At 41.4% G+C, this 17,689-nt stretch overlaps 1 protein-coding gene across 8 annotated transcripts in view; it reads left to right on the top strand.

Moving 5' to 3' along the window:
* The window catches only part of LOC147108134 (BTB/POZ domain-containing protein 2-like), a 42,478-nt gene that overhangs the window by 589 nt on the left and 24,200 nt on the right, over positions 1 to 17,689 (top strand). For 2 of the 8 annotated variants that reach the window (XM_086004631.1, XM_086004630.1), the window contains exons 2-3: positions 6,923 to 7,079; positions 10,371 to 10,544. In XM_086004631.1, coding sequence (XP_085860757.1) covers positions 6,923 to 7,079; positions 10,371 to 10,544 — 331 coding nt within the window. Of the gene's footprint in view, positions 1 to 6,922; positions 7,140 to 10,370; positions 10,545 to 17,689 lie in introns of all 8 variants that reach the window. The other 6 variants (XM_086004628.1, XM_086004627.1, XM_086004635.1 and 3 more) reach the window with 3 other exon arrangements.

Raw genomic sequence — 17,689 nt, 5'->3', positions numbered from 1 at the left:
GGCAGAAGGGGGTAGCGGCCAATTGTTTAGTAAAGGATGGGAAGAGGAAGAAAATGTGGAGATTTGTCATCTTTTGCTTCATTTTTTGTTGTTGTAGTTGCTGCAGCCCTAAAAAAAAATTATTTTTTTTTTGGACAGAATAAACTGCAATCCGGATTCAAAATTTAAAATTCTCCTGTGTGAAGAATTTGTTTTTGTCTTCTTCTTGTCCACCCGTTATTTGCAGTCTTGTTTAAATTCAACAACTGGGGGAAAAGCCGCGGCTCAGGTTTGTGAAGTGAATCACGCCCTTTTCTGTGGGGGTGGCAGGAGGGCTGGGTTTCTTCTTCTCTTCGAGGGTTTCATTCATACAGTCGGCAGAAAGGTTGCAGCAGCAGTCACGATGCTCTCTTGAGTTTAAGGCAGACGTGCCCCCCCTCTCCCCTCTCCCTTTTTTTTAAAGGGACTTCAGTGGGATTGCACACACACCCAGGTTACGAGGTATGTCTTGTGGCGGATGATGCTACACTTTGTGTGTGGGGTGTTGAGCATTTTTTTGGGGGGGAGAGGGATGAAATCTCACTTTCAATGCTTGTTACGCAGGAAGGACGACGGCAAGATGGCTAATTTACCGCAGAGCAGCTTAAAGCTGTCATGCCTCATCAATCTGAAGATTATTTTTAGAAATTGGGATTCCTGTAAAAAAAAAATCACTGTTTGTGTTCTACTTGGGTTTTAGCAAGTGTGTCACCCTCATTTTTTTGAGAGGGCTCAGATTTCTCTCCTGTTTATTGCCACACCCAGTTCTTTTTCACTGTTCTCAGTGTAGAATTGAAACTCTATGCTTGCCACCAGACGCGCTCCATTTTAAGCTTTTGGTGTTTTATGCCCCTAGTTAGGCTGCGTGCTTTGTGTTGGCGCAATATATTTTTATAAACACTATGCCGATACAAAATGCACATCATAACTCTGCCAAACTTGCACTGGGTTGGAGTTTTGTATCCAGTAAAAGGCCACCTTGGTGTGATGGTCGCTGTTGATGTGCATCTTACTTCAGTAAGAAATTGTGCAATGATGCACAGCTCCAGCTAATATAATTGGCACTGTAGCTGCAAATTGAAATTTTCTACTGGCTGTCAAATTTGTATGGCTTTCTTTCTTGTCACTGTTCCTTCAGTGCCAGTCTTTCAAAACTCTGCTTAAAATAACTGATGCTATCTGTGACACCAGGATGACAGCATTAATTGTGACGTGTATTTACCTGTATCAGAGAGTCATTTTTGTTTGAGCCGAAACAATGTGTTGGTAGGCTGGTCAACAGTGGGAGTCGTCACACTTGACCATGATCCTCCCTAATGTTGATACTTTCTAGCAGGTGGGCCACTAGATGCAGAGCAGGAACTGGAACCCTGGATAATTTTTTTTTGCCTTCCCTGGGCGAAGGAAGGAAATTGCGACCGTAGGAATTTAAACCCGTGACCTTTTTGTGTTCTCTGGCTTAATATTACGTAGGATTAGTACCCTTTACCCACTAGGTTGACAGAAAAGCCCCCTCAGCATGTGCGTTTCCATTAGAGGGTACAGCTGCAGAAATTTAACTAGAAAATGTTTTTTTTAAGTAAAAATGGTACAAATGCATAAGCATATTCATAGTGCATGTGGATGTTGCAGCATTTTTCTAAATTTTCAACCATATTTCATCAGCTGGTCCATGTCCAACAGTATGAAAGTAAGGAGAAATAAAACCCTGTGAAGGAGTACAAGTGGCTTCCCTTGCCAACCACAATCACCCCCGCCCCCCTGGCACCCTCTTATCCTGAAGGTGGTGACGCATGCTAGGACGCATACAATTCATGGACAGTAGCAACCTCGCAATGCCCAGCCCAAGTTCTTGTTTCCAAGTGTGGGCCTAGATAGTATGCCAGTGTTGCCACAACACTCGCCACAGACAAAGATTCTGATTTTTGTGCTCAACCAGTGTCCATACAGTTATTATTCACTGACCACTGCTAAAATGCAGTCCAGGAGCAAGAACCTTGGGTTGTGCTTTAGTTACTGTTCTGACTGAAATCAGCACAGACCAGTGATTAAACCAGGTATTTTTCTGTTCTGTGTAGCTCATTACCACATAGTGCATTTACTCATCAAGCCATAAGGTAACTTTTTAGGACGGTGGCATTCATGAGTAAACGTTCCTGACAGTTTAGTGACCCAAATTCCTGTGACGCGCCTTGGGATGTTTTATTATGTTGAAGGCGCTATATAAGTGCAAGTTGTCGTAAACCCAGTGTTGGTTCTGGCCTTGGACGTAGATGTGAACCTGCTCTTGGTCAGCTTAAGGCCAGGGCAGAGTTGCTGAATCTCTTGTGTTTATTGTTCCAAATGGATGTTGGTGAAATGATTCAGTGAAATTAACATACAAATCAAACATCCATTTTGGGATTTTGAAAGATGATGGGCCTTAAATTCACTAGTGTGTTTTCAATCTGGCGAGCCATTTTTTGATTTATCATCAAGTTAAAGTTGGAAAGCAACTTATGGTATCCAAGTAAAATATTTGTTCAGGCTCAAAATTAATAGTACACGAAAGAGAAACTAGTATTTTTAGCAGCAGGTCACTAATGGTGAGATATGATCGATTGTTTTTTTTTACTGATCTTTGCTGTAGTGTACTTCATCATACCCTAAGTTTTTCATCCAGCCATTCTGTTGCTGCTTTTATATTTTATTTTGTTATTCAACAGCTGGCTGTCTTGGCCCAGACCTCCTTCAGTCAGGGTTAGATTAAGCTGAAACTGCTGGATTTTGTTAGGCTGGGTCCAGGAAGACTTGTTTTCCCTGGTAATAAGTGCCTGCCTCTCTAGTCTAACTGTACCTGGTAAAAGAACTGTACTGAGCACGGTGGCATAATGGGGAGCACGGTGGCATAGTGGTTAGCACTGTTGCCTCACAGCGCCAGAGACCCGGGTTCGAATCTGGCCTCTGGACGACTGTCTGTGTGGAGTTTGCACATTCTCCCCGTGTTTGCGTGGGTTTTCTCCGGGTGCTCCGGTTTCCTCCCACAGTCCAAAGATGTGCGGGTTAGGTTGATTGGCTATGATAAATTGACCCTTAGTGTTAGGGGGATTAAATACGTGGGGTTACAGGGATAGGGTGGGATATGTGTTGGTGTAGGGGTTACGGGGATCGGGTGGGATATGTGTCGGTGCAGGCTCGATAGGCCGAAATGGCCTCTATCTGCACTGTGGGGTTTCTGTGATTCTGTGAATCTAGACACACCCTCTTGCTTTGATCACATAAATGGCCCTGTTTCATATGCTTTTTGTGCATTGTGGTGTCACTAATTGGCAATGTTATGACAAAATGATGTTGCGCATGCACAGTGACCAATTTGTCAGGAGCACTTTGCAGCTAATTCATAGAGACATTGGCAGTAAATTCATGCAGCGGAGCTCGTGGCCACCCCAGTTGTGGGGTGCTTTGTTAGAATTTTGTTAAGTGACCTCTTTGTCTGATTTTTGTAATTTTGCACAAACAAATCAAGACACAGTCTTAAAGGAGAGTTAACATTTTATTTTAACGTCAGTTTAATGCACCCATCTTTCTTCAGCCAGCCCAACCAGCTTTCTAGCCTCATTACAGCAACAATTTTTATGTGACAGATTATTGGTGGTCATATCAATAATTCAATCACTAACAAGTTGGAGAATACTACTTTGAATTCAGTTTCCTGCAGTAAACTGGCAGTTCTGCCAGTATTACCATCTAGGTTCTTTGAATTCTGATCATCTGCACTATTTTCATGATGCTTTTCATCTTTTGATTTAGCTGCAGGAAGGCATTTTGTGCCCATAAAGATGAAGGATGTTATTGGGGAATTCAACTTAACTTTATTAAAAATAAATACAGGTGATATAGCAGGGATCAAACAAGAAATATGAAGCAAAATTTATGTTTTTTGCCCTGTCTGATTTTTGCTGTTTTATTTAATATATTTGTGAAGGATTACTCAAAGGTGTACAGAAATCCCTTTGAGACTTCCCTACTATCTCCAGCTCCTAAGGTCAAATTTGCACACATTTTTAAAAATCGTCTACTGCCATGTGGTGGAATAAATGCAAGCACATGAAACAGGATAATGGTGTACAGGGCACCATTGGTAGATCTTTTTTAAGAAATTCAATTTTCGCCGCCTCCAATGATTCAGCCATGACTTTTATTCCTACATGCACAGCCTACCCAAAAACCATGAAAAAAGCACAGCATCTGGGATTGTAGCTACAGATAGTTCAGATTTACTTCTGTTAATTGCATACCCAGAAAGGCCACTGAGCTCATTCATCACTTCAGCAGTTTGGTGACATCTTTAACAAGATCTTGCAAAAAAATAAAATAATGTTCTATACATTTCATGATCATCAAGAATGTTTTTGGCTCCCAGACATAGTCACAGCCTCTGATTAGTCTGTCAGTGGCTCCTAAGGCAGAAAAAAAACCATGGAGGGGAACCTAAGTTATGCATTTTTTCCAGACTGCAGGATTCAGAGATGATGTATCCTAGTAACACAGGACAGGAGCCTAAACTACAAAGTCCAGAACCAGCCTTTGATCAACAAAGGCAATGACCTCAATACATTAAGTGTATGTAGTGTTATTTCACCTTCCCGAAGGCATTTTTGGTGTCCGGCGATACAACCATCACTGCTCATTGGAGCTTTGAACATGGAGATGAACCTAAAAATACCTTCTAATGGTTCGCCAGGACCGTTTATTCTTTCCGAAGTACACCTGTTGCTTGTGGATAAGATGTTGGAGGACGCACTCTGCATTCTACCAATGTTGTTGCGATCTTGTTAAAGGGAGATGATTCTATATGCTTTGCAGTGCAGAGGTTATTTGCTCTTCACTGTACCACAGCGATTCGGAGTCTTTCCTTACAATACATTGACTACACTGCAAAAGTACTTAATTGGCAGTGATGTGTTTTGGGACATCCTGAAGTATGAAACCAATCATACTGATCCAGTGATGATAAATAGATGAAGGGAACAAATGGACAAGGTCCAAGGGAACTTCCCATCCCCAGACTTGCATCATCCCAGTGTATCCATGTCACAGTTTGACTGCTGAAATTTGATAAGATGGTTGCAGAGCTTTGAGTTTGGCCTGAGAATTAAAAAAATATATATTTTGAAGGCACTTCAGCCTCCAGTTTCAACATTGCTAGTTATGTAGTCACCCAATACTGTCTACTTCTATTAATTCAAAGTTGCTTAATTTGAATTACGGGATAATTCAAATTCACATTGTGCTTAAATGGTACTGTGCCATTTTAATGCAATTATTTAACTGGAATTACTGGATAATTTAAATTGTTTTTGGACAAAAATAGACTTTGAATTCTCAACTAACTGTAATGCTTCTCTTTAAAGGAGTTTGAAAATGAGGTCCATGTTCTAAATATGTAAATACAGTGCACACATAAAGGTATTACATGGTATCAGTGGCCTTCCTGTGTTTTTATAGAAAGTAATCTTTTGGAGGAGATGATACCAAATTGATTTCTTGGTACTTTATGAAAATGTTGGATGACGTAGAAGCAACAAGTTGATAAACCAACTATATTCCATAATAACTTTCTGAAGCATGAAATACTTAGAATAGCTATACTGTAGAACCGAATTACTCACTAAATGTCACCGTTACCACAGAGTATTTACAAAGGATGCTGGAGGCATCTATTGTACTTGATGATTATTCTTTTTAAAAATAATTATACAGTGTACCATCCTGTAACTGACATTGGAAACAATATAAAAGCATGTTAAGCAGTGTATTATGACTTCTCTGTAAATGGGGAGCCATGCATAATTGGGTCTTTGGGAACTGTGTAATTGCACGGTTTCTCTACTAACTAGATGGCCGCGAACTGTGTCCTTTGGGAACCACGCAAAATATGCTGTAGCGAGGAACACGCTAGAAAGAGGATATTTCTGTGAGTGAATTATTAGGATTGCTGCTTGCCCTGGGTTATGGCTTTAGCGCTTCCACTAATCCAGAGTTTAGGGTAATGGGGCTCTTGCATCCGCTAAATCCAATGAGTCTTGGATTTTAAAAAATTACAAATTTTGGTTCAGAAAAAAATCTGAAAGTGCCCACTGATGAGAGTGTCAATGTATTGTGTGCTGAGTTGTACAGACCAGGAAAGGTCTAGTTTCAATCCCTGGTATGTGCTGAATTAATAGATCTTGCATGGGGCAGCAATGGAGATACAGTACTACAGTTGGCCTCAGTGGTCCTAGATCAGGGAGGGGAACATTTTGCTGAGGGATCCTGCTACTGGTTACTGTACTGTACAGTACAGTACCATGCTAGAGACTGGGTGCACATGGGATGAGAATATCCATCAGTCTTCACTGATGCCCCACGTCCTCCTACTATTGAATAGTCATGTGTGCTCCACCTCAGTGGCCGTTCTTTATGTTCCGGCTTATCCTTGCTCGATGTTCACGTCGCGTTGTTCTCCAGGATATAATTAATCTTCTCATCTTGGAACACTCTATGGTGTTGCAGTCTGTGAATAGCAGATTTTATCAGCTGTATTTTATACAATCCTAGCAGCCTTTTAAACACACCCTTAAAAGAAGCTGTAGCTAGAGATTCTGTCAAACTCTGGTTTTGAATTTGGCGAAAGGAGGCAATCCTAAATTTTGATGTGAATCAAACTGCAAACCATCATATGCTTACTTACATATTGAAGCATAACCGCCACTATAAGAAACCAGCAATGTGAATTCACTCCAGTTGAATTCTGTACGGTTACATTAACAAAATCCATTATCCATTTTTAAGGACTGAACTAAATTTATGATCTGCACCAGACTCTCTCTCTATTTTAAGTTCAAGAAAAGTGATCGTTGACACATTTTATTTTTCTCTCCAGATTCCTCTATTCTGACGAAGTCCAGATTGGACCAGAGACTGTTATGACTACACTGTACACTGCTAAAAAGTATGCAGTACCTGCCCTTGAAGCACACTGTGTGGAGTTCTTGAAGAAGAATCTCCGAGCAGACAATGCGTTTATGCTTCTTACACAGGTACGTTGGAACATTCATGTCGTGCATGATATCTGTCTGCAGAAGAAACTGAGAAAGATGGTAAGTGTTGATCCTATTACTCAAAGTATATAAGCCTTCGGTTTTGTTTTTCCCATGTGATACTGGCTACCTTGCCAAAAAAAGCCGAATACTGTATTACAAAAAGTAGAAAATGAATGCACAGGTGTTGGCGTAATCTGCCTTCTTCACAGAGTGAAACATTGTACAAAAGTGCTGCAGTACTGGCTTTAGTCTACTCAGCTGCACTGTTGTGCTACGGAAATGTTTTTTTATAGTGCTGTAGTATTCTGTTTTTAGACTAGTCTGATCCGGCTCAGGCAAGGCTGCTTTAAGTAAAAGAATTGCTGGAATGCAATTTATGATTCAGTTTTTCCATCAGTTCAACTTCATATAAGGATGACCAAGCTGCTCCAAGTTGACCTTCGTAAACCATCAGTGACTCTGTCTTGATCGGGAATGCATCACAACATTTTTTTTTAGAATTTACTGATCAAATCTAAAATTGTGGAGTGAGCCTTGTCACCAAATTGGCAGATTAATCGACTGCAGGGACCGTCACAGTAGAGCATGATCTTTTCCCTGTGCAGTGTCTACATGGTGACTGGCAGTAGGATTCACAGGACCGGTATCAGGAGTGGTAACTCTAAGCATTATTTCCATTCCACTCCACTCCTTCCCCCCAACCAAAACCTCCAGGCCATTAAGACCTAGCTGAGGCCAACCCTTCTTGGTCTGTATGGCTAAGCTACTCGATGAATAAACTTTTTGTACTATTGGGAGGCACATTTATGTTTTTAAATTTCCTTCCCTTGCATGAAAATAGCATTAGACAGATTTACATCTAAACAAGAGTGACTACTTTGGTCTGCCTGCTGTAGAGTTACTTTCATTCAGGTGTATTTTGGTCCAACTGGTTAGAAGAAAACTGTAGCTGTAGGATATAACAGTTTGCATATTTCCGAAGCTAGTTTTAAGCCTAGTTGTTTTCCCATATGATAATCCATACTTTATATAAAGTTTTCTGTTCCTCGAAGATATTTATGGTAGTGCACGTGGTATGATACTGCATCAAACCACGTTGTTCATTGGTAGCAATCAGTTGCTTTTGGCAAAAAATTGGTAAAATCCAGTTCCATAACCAACCAACTATATTTTATTTTTACCCACTTTTCTTGCTCTTTTTCTTCTGTGGTACCCTTCATTAGAGTCCAGTAGCCTACCTATATCTAAATCAAATGACCACTCTTCATGTGCAAAGGCAAAATACTGCAGATGCTGGAAATCTGAAATATAATCAGAAGATGCTGGAAATACTCAGCAGGTCAGGCAGCATCTGTGGCGAGAGAAACCGAGTTAATGTTTCAGGTTGGTGACTTTTTGTCAGCACTGAAAAATGTTACAGATGTACTATTACAGACCATTCTTCATAGGTGGGCCCAGATATATTTACCATAGTCAATTCCAATTACGTGATTCAGCCCAGACTGGAGACTGAGTCTGTACAGCTCAGTACCACACTAGGTGCATTTATCCACAAGCCATTGGTGAGCCCACCTATACTTTTTAAATATTGAGACTAACACAGGTTGGACTGTTGATGAAGAGCAGCTAGCCATTTTTATCTTGTAAAAATATGTTGCTAAATGAAGGTAAGTTGTATTCTGCGTTGCAGCAGTATACTCTGATTTGAATCTGATATTGATGCCCTCATAAGGAATGGCAAAACAAGCTGGTACGACCATTTAAAATATTTAGAATTTTGCATATTGTATGGTGACTTTTTATGGGAAAAATCTGTATTTGGTAGGTATGAAACGACCAAATTTTAATATTTAATGAAGTGTTTGTGCCGTTCTGTGTCGCAGTGGGTATGAAACACCATAGACCAATGAGGCACTGGTTCAGTTTCCCCATTCTGCTGAGTTCCCAATCTTGGCTGTGTGGATGAAGGGAGGTGCTAAATATAAGTTAGTCATCTTCCTATGGGAGAAAGGAGAACTTGGAGGGAAACCAATCCTGGCTGTTCTCGCACGTCAACTTGTAGCTGGCTTAGAGCTGCATTGGCCGAGGCCTTGGAGCTGGTTGATTGCAGATGTTACATAATGCAAGGAAACTGGGGGGAAATAGATTGGTTTTGTAGGTGTATTACTGGCTTTGAATCATAAAATCTGTTGAACATGTTGATTTAATTAAAGTAATAAATGTATTGGAATTCTGAAGAACTGAGTATGTAAACTGATTGTTACCAAGTCCCAGGTTCTTGTGCAGCAGCTTCTGGTACGGCCATCATAATCTGATAAACTGCCTTTGCTCTATCCTCTGGCTATATTGCAAATAAGAGGATTTCATTGTACAACCTCTGATGCCATGCAGCATAACCTAATATTGGAATTTTTTTTATTGAGGTAGACATAGGAAATTTATGCCCAAACACAAACTACATTTTTTAACTATCGGGGAATCTCTAAACTTATTCCAATATATCTTGATGCATGTACTTTGCAAGAAAGTACTTTGCAAGAAAGATTGAAAGTGAGCTGCAAGCTTGCTGGAAAACACAAATTTTAGTTTGAAAGTTTAAACTTACAGTTTTATTGGCCCCTAGGATACATAGACGCACTCATTTTAATAGCACCATCAGAAAATGAACAAATGAAACTAGTTACAATAAGTGAATAAATCTTGGGAGGCAGTACAAACTGCGGAGAAAGAACAATGGAAAAATAGAGGTATGAATTGGGAGGCATGGATCTAGTGAAAGGGAGCAAAGTGAGGGATGAAGCCCAGAGGGAGAGGGACAGGGACAGACTTCGAATAATGGTCACGCAGGTGAAGGAGAGGGACTGGCTGAAAGGCGCGATAAAGTGTTCAGCAGTGTATTCATGGGACAGAGTAAGTAGGCCAGATTTCGAGCCTCAGATTTTGGTTTTGTCAGGAAAGCTGGAAAACTATAATACTTTTAATATTGTGGAATTTGATTCACCAAAATTCACATTGTACAGAAATGTCCATATTTATATAGCGCTGTTCAGAATCAACACACATTTATTTTAGGGCAGTATGGGATACATGGCAAACAGCAGTGATTCAATAGGAAATAAACAGAGTACAGTAGTATCGAGCATAATGATGAGTCAAGCTTTGGCTTGTAGGGTGGTTTACTGTGCTAAAATTGCTGTTCCCTGTCATATGTCCTTTTTATACCATACATAGCTGTGGTATTACATTTTAAAATTGCAGTTTTTAAAACTGTTTTTAATAATATTGCAGAGGCACAGAGCTATGTGTGGTAATACCTGCGTAAGGTCAGGCGAAGCAGTCGTGGGACAGCCGTCTGGATGCCAGGGTTCAGTTTCTGTATGGCCACGGAACAGGGAGGATCGAGAGAAAGCACTAAACGGGGACGAGGAAGTTAAGGAAGGAGACCAAGTTGGAGAGGGAGAGGTAGGGCAGGAGAGACTTGAAAAGCAATCTAGTGGAAAAATGCTGGTGGGACTTTTTTTCTGGAGGGTGTGGGGGAGAAACTACTGAACTAAGGGAATAAACTCGTATCAACATCCTGTTCTTTCTCTCACCACCCGTAATTATATAACTACATTTATATTCAATTGTGGGAACCAGTGGTGGCAAAAAAGTAAACTCCTGTTAATACACTTATGAATTCACAATTATATCGTGCATAAATCAATTCAGTTTGTGCTAATCTATGTTATGCTGCATGAGATCACAAACCAATTAAGAGCATTCCACCCTGATTACAATCTAGATTGTTAGACATTTGAAAGTAGGTGTTAAAAATTGGCTGCTGGCAATCTGTGTAGCAATTGTTTAGGTTTTAATGGGGTTTTTTCCATAGGGATGGAGGTACTCTAATGAAGACAACACTGGGGACAGGCAGACGTCTACATGGTGTCACACTCACTTATACAGACGACTGTTTAACAAGCCCTGTAGCACTTTGGGATGTGTTGAGATGGACTTTAATGCCAAAGTATTAATATAAGATGACAAGAATAGGCCAGTCAACCCATTGCTCTTGTGTCCTATAATGCTATATTACCCCATTATAGCATTTTTGAGCATCCCAAATATTTTTGACTATCTGCCTGGTAGATTACGACAACAATAATAGTGTTAAATAGTATATTTAATGTAGTAAACCTTACCGGGTACTTTACTGAGAGCGAATGAGTTAGAGGGGGTGACCAAAAGCATGGCCAAAAAGGTAGGGTTTGAGGATCTTTTCCAGATGGGCAACAGATAGCAAGGGGAAGGCATTTGGGGAGAGAGTTCCAGAAAGTAGGTTCACATTGGCTGAAGGCTCTGTCACCAATGATGAAGTGGGGCAAGGACATGCACCAGAGGCCAGAGTCACAAGACCAAAGCAAATGGACGGAGAGGTTGCCGCAGTAGGTGGGAGGGAGAGCATGGAGGGATTTGTAAATAATTATTCCAAACATTTATCACTCTTGGAGTGCAGAAGTTGTTACTAATATCTTTTTTAAATTGCTGTTCACTCATTTAAATTTATGCCGCCTTGTCCTACTTTCCTGGTTTAATTTCAAGTACTATTCTAGATTTACATATCATTCTGAGTAACACCTTTCGTGTTATCCAGTGTCTGAAACCTATTTGACACGTATTTCTTGCCTTAGTCATCCGCTTTTCCTTACTATAACCCAATGCCTTCTCTGTTGGATTCTTTCTCTCATGTCATTCCCAACGATCTCTTTATACCTCTCTGTCAGCTGGTCCCTGTGCTTAGCTGTTTCTTCTGTTGAGTCCAATACAGAACCAGGCATGAATCAGCTGTGAACCTTCCATATTCTCAAATCCTGTCGCCTTGAACCCCACATCTGCCATTCATTTCCTTGATTAGCAATAGTCCCAATAATGTGGTCTGAACTCCTCTGCTCTGACCTCTGCATACCTTTTGCACACTAACCACTGTTTTAATTTCTCATTCCATTTCTTTCGTAAGTGAGGGCCTGATCTAAATGCATTTACAAAATTCTCTCAATCATAAAATGTCCTTTAAACAATTTTAAATAGTCTTTACACCACTCAAAAGTATTTATACAACTTAAAAGTATCTTCTACTTAAATTTGTCAGCTGATGTTTCTGCACAAATTCAAACCACTCCCTCTTCTGCCTGATATTGAATTGCCTCCACTCCTGATCTGCCTGCTTAATCAATCCATCCTGCTCCAGTCGATATTTAGGAAAACTTCTCCCTGCCCCTCCCCATCACATCAACTCCAATTTTCCTCCCTCTTCTGAAAACAGTGGCTCGTGTTGGGAGTGAGGTTCCATGCATGTTGGTACCTTTCTCACATGGCCATTCTTCAAGTGTGAGCCTAGATGGCGACTGTCAGAGAACTATTCAAGAGCGTTGGGATGGTGATATCACCGTTGTACCTGACTAGCCACATGTGGTAGGGGTCGTTCGATAAATGATCAGGAGAATGCCCCAAAAGGTCAGGATATTTCAGGTCTAATTATACTACTGTCCTCCTGCATGAGATCAGGTAAATCAGCCCAAAGCAGGAATTGAATCCGAGACCTTCCTTGCCTGCATCACCAAGATCAGACCAGGCAATGTTCTCTGCTTTAATGCATTGGAAAAAACTGGTAAATTCAGTCTCTGTTGTTTATACAACCAGGATTGAATGTTCCTTTTAAAGCTTCTGTGTCAAGAACATCAAATACTCTTTTTAAAAATCCTCCTTTAGCAGGTGAGTGGCTAACAGCCTTGTACACTTTCAACTTGCATTTAACTGCAAGTTTTGACAATTTATGACAGTATTTGAATGTAATACTGACTAACAGGAATAAGACTTTTTTCAGTTTTACTATTGTATATTATAACTACCAGCAAATTTCCACTAGTGAGGTTCATGAGCTGTTGCTGATGGATCTGTCTGTATTTTGTTCCCTGGGTCTTATTTTTTTTCAGTTTCTATTGCAAGTAGGAATCTACTAGGCACGCTCGTATTTATTGAAGAGCTGTCAAATAATGTGTGTTTTATAAACTAAAGTTACATTTTGTTTGATTTGAGGTACAGGAAACTTTGTACTATCCGGCACCGACTGGGCCAAGCTGTTGCCGTCCCATCAAAACTGCCGGACAAACCAGCGCTAATGTTGAAACATGCGGAGATTTTGAGCTTCGTATCTGGCAACAAACCCTGTTGCTTAGCAACAGCTTCTAAACAGTCGGCCGTACCTTGCAAGCGTCTCTGTAGCTTAGCAACAGCTTCAGCGAGACCTTGCAGAGCCTGACTAGTAGGGGAAAAAAAGCAACGAAAAGAAAAAAAACCTAACGAAACGGCTCCTGATTTTTGCCGGTGGCTCGAGCATTCCGGACAGTTAACCTCTGGATAAACCAAAGTTTCCTGTAGCATTTTTGGCTGTAGGTTGAGTGCTGCCCCTCAGTCATTGTAATGCGATGTTCACAGTTGTGCAAGGGTCTACTGTGGTTGGACCAGACGCCATAGTACTGAAAGCAAATGGTTGGGCAGGTGGCCGCTGCTTCCACATGAATTTTGTTGAAGTCTGAATGGATTATGCTAGGAATGACTTGTACTGATGCAAGATGTATACTGAAAATGATTACTGGACTGTTAATTTATGCATTGTAGAGCCACTGACGAGGCCTATAATTTGATTTAATTGGGCAGCACCATTTTTTCCCTGTTCGACATAAAGCATACCGTCATTTCAGAATGCCAAGTACAGGAAACTTTGTGCTATCCGGCACCGACGGGACCGAGCTGCTGTCGTTCCCTCAAAACTGCCGGACACTCCAGAGTTAATGTTGAAAGATACGGAGATTTCTCCGTATCTGACGACAAACACTGTTGCTTAGCAACAGCTTCTAAACACTCGGCTGCAGCTGCAAGCGTCTGTAGCTGAAGCTGTTGCTATAGCTACAGACCTTGCAGTGCTTGACTGGGGGGGAAAAAAAGCAAAGAAAAGAAACGAAAAGAATAAAAAACGGCTCCCGATTTTTGCCGGTGGCTCGAGCTCGCCGGATGGTTCGCCTCCGGATAACTCAAAGTTTCCTGTAAACAGTAACTTTTTAAATAAAAAGCTTTCAAGTTTACTTATCCAAGGCCATCATGCTAATGATTTGTATACAGAGGCTTATTCCTTTTAACAGTCCCAATTGTTTCTTTCCACCTTTTCACTTTATTGACCAGTGCCGAGCCATGTTCAGTTGCAGAGTAATCTATTAGCTGCTTTAAGCAGACCATGTTTTAATTTAGGTTCCAGGTGATTGACATCCATGAGCCAGCTTTTACATTACTTGAATTGGCTTCCTGTCGACCCAGGAAAAGTTAGGTCTATGCTGGGATAAGGGAGTCAGATTTAGCAGTGAAAGTGATTTGAAGTTTTGTGGATAGACTAGAGAAGCTGGGGTTGTTCTCCTTTAGAGCAGAGAAGGTTGAGAGGAGATTTGATGGAGGTGTTCAAAATCATGAGGGGTCTAGACAGAGTACAGGAAACTTTGTGCTATCCGGCACCGACGGGACTGAGCTGCTGCCGTTCCCTCAAAACTGCCAGACATACCAGCGCTAATGTTGAAAGATACGGAAGCTTTTGAGCTCCATATCTGTCAACAAACCCTGTGCTTCTAAACAGTCCAAGCGTCTCTGTAGCTTAGCAACAGCTTCAGCAGACCTTGCAGAGCTTGACTGTTGAGGAAAAAAGCAACGAGAAGAAAAAAAACCTAACGAAAACGGCTCCTGATTTTTGCCGGTGGCTCGAGCATTCCAGACAGTTAGCCTCCGGATAACACAAAGTTTCCTGTAGATAGAGGGTAACTGTTCCCATTGGCGGAAGGGTCGAGAACCAGAGGACACAGATTTAAGGTGATTGGCAAAAGAACCAGAGGACATAAGGAAAAACTTTTTTACGCAGCTAGTGGTTAGGATCTGGAATGTACTTCCTGAAAGGGTGGTGGCGGCAGACTCAATCGTGGCTTTCAAAAGGGAATTGGATTAGTACCTGAAGGAAAAAAAACTGCAGGGCTACATGGAAAGGGTGGGGGAGTGGGACTAGCTGAAGTGCTCTTGCAGAGAGCCAGCACGGACTCGACAGGCCAAATGGCCGCCTTCTGTGCTGTAACCATTCTAATGAAGGGGAAAGCATGCATGGCAATCTCCCAGAATCCAATTTTTTTTAAAAAGTCAGGGAAACTTCTACTTTTACGCTGTTTGCTTTTGCAGCCAAATGTGCACCTTTAGAAGCCTAAGGAATCAACACATTTAGGTTTAACTATGGGGCTGTTTGATTTGATTTCTCTGTTCAAGGTGGATTAGACTTTGCACAGTTCACTTTAAAATAAGTATTGCACTGAGGATTTGCTACTTAACCATTATGTCACTGGACCTCCATTCCAAATATTTTGAAGTAAAATACTTCTTCAGTTTGTATTTTTGATTAGTTGGATTTCTGCCATTGTGGGAGCTCATCACCATAGCAAACTGCAGCACAATCCACAAAGGCAGTTTCTGTTTGTCTGATGTGGATTACAGTCTCCCCATTGGCCCATAGTACAGAACATTTAGGTGCAGATTGATGAGACCCAAGGCGCTTAGCCCCCTCAAATATGTGCAAAATTTAACTAGCTAAAAATGCACAGCTTATTAGCAACAGAGCACGATTAATCTTTCTGCTGCTTGTCTAATTCTACCCCTGGCTTGTGCTGAGTTAGGAGCAGTGGGAACATTGCAATTAGCTTCTGGTCCAGGGCTAAGTAAGGGGAAAAATGTCAATCTAGGGTCCCACTCCTGATCAACTTCTTGTCTTGGACACTGAAGATGGGAATGGGCTTAACTCATGCATAACTTGCCAACACTTGCTGACCAGACTTGTAAATGAGGAAATGGCCAACTTGGGTAAGGTATTGGAGGGTTGCCAGCACCAGCGAAATCGTGGTGCAACTCACCATCTTCTAAAAAGAAAGGGGGTGGGGGGAATGGGGCTGGTGGAGGGCGAGGGTGCTGGGGCTTCTTATCTAGCCCCTTTGCTGTTTCTCATTTTCTTCTCCCCTCTCTTATTGGGGTAGTATCTGTAAAAAGCATACAAATTAAAACTTTTGCACACTAAATACAGAATAGCAGAATTTGAAGTGTGTTGTCACAAGCTGTAACCCATTTATGACATCAGATGAGGCCCTAAGAGTCATTTAAAAACATCTCTTTCCTGTATTGGTCAGTGGAAGTGTCATGGTAGACAGTGACAGAAGGTGAACTGATGCTTATGTGTAACATTTGGATAAGCTAGAAGTGATGGTGGCATTTATTTTACAGCTTTATAGAGGAATGCCACAGCATCTATATTAATAAAAGCCTTTACTCTTTTAATACAGACAGGTAAAGACCTTCTGGTCCATCCAACCTGTCCCACACAGTTGTGATACCTTGTGCATCATAATATATACACTCTCCACCCTACCTGAAACCATGTGATCTCCTGAGAGAGGTGAACAACCAGATTAAAAAACCCAGGCCAATTTGGGGGGGTGGGAGAAATCTGGGAAATTCCTCTCTGACCCATCTAGGTGATCGAAACTGGTCTAGGAGATCACTCTGTCCCTGAAGTACCTATCTTTTGCATAAGGTGATGCCTATCCCAACCAGAAACAGGTCCAGCTGTCGCTTGAAGGAATTCAGCGAATCGGCATCCGCCGCACAAGATGGCAGCCTGTTCCAGGGGTCCACTATTCTCTGAGAAAAGAAATACTTCCTGACATCTAACCTAGATCTGGCCTTGCGCAACTTAAAATTGTGACCCCTGGTCCCCCCCTAACCTATTTAATTGGAATAAACTGTTAACTGGAACACAATCTATTTCCTCCTTCATCTTCTAAACCTCAATCATATCATCCCGAAGTATATGCTTCTCTAAAGTGTTGAGTCCTAACTCTTTTAGCTTATCTTGATAATTAAGATGCTTTATACTGGGAATTAGTCTAGTGGCCCTCCTCTGCACCCTTTCCAAAACCCCCCTCACCCGCTATGTGAAGAAACCAAAACTAGACACAGAATTCCAAGTGTGGCCTGACTAATCAATGTCTTGTACAAGGACAAAATCGTATGCCTTGTCTTATAATCAGTTGTCCTATGAATGCACCCAAACACTATTTGCTCTAGCTATCACTTCACGGCATTGCTCGCGTACCTTTCGAGATCTATGCACTCGAACGCCCAGATCTCTCTCTTTCTCCATCTTCTTTAATGCTTTTCTCTGAGGGGTGTATGAATGTTGAGCATTTGCCCTGCCCACATGCCTAACACTGCACTTATCCAAATTAAATATCATTTGCCAGTCATGAGCCCAATCTCTCAACACATTAGGATCCACCTGAAGCAGTCGCGTATTGTCTACAGTCATAACACTCGTACATCTGCAAATTTGCAGATCGTGCCCCCAACACCTACATCTAGATCATTAATAAAAATAGTAAAGAGCAACGGTCCCAACACTGATCCCTGCGGGACATCACTTGAGACCGGTCTCCAAACCGATCCAGTCCACCTATAATTACTTTTTGCCAATGTCCTGTCTGCCAGTTCTCAAT

Source organism: Somniosus microcephalus, chromosome 13, assembly GCF_052327205.1.
Source record: "Somniosus microcephalus isolate GS21.2 chromosome 13, FLI_Smic_1.0, whole genome shotgun sequence".
Lineage (NCBI taxonomy): Eukaryota > Metazoa > Chordata > Chondrichthyes > Squaliformes > Somniosidae > Somniosus > Somniosus microcephalus.
This window is presented reverse-complemented; position numbering and strand designations above follow the sequence as displayed.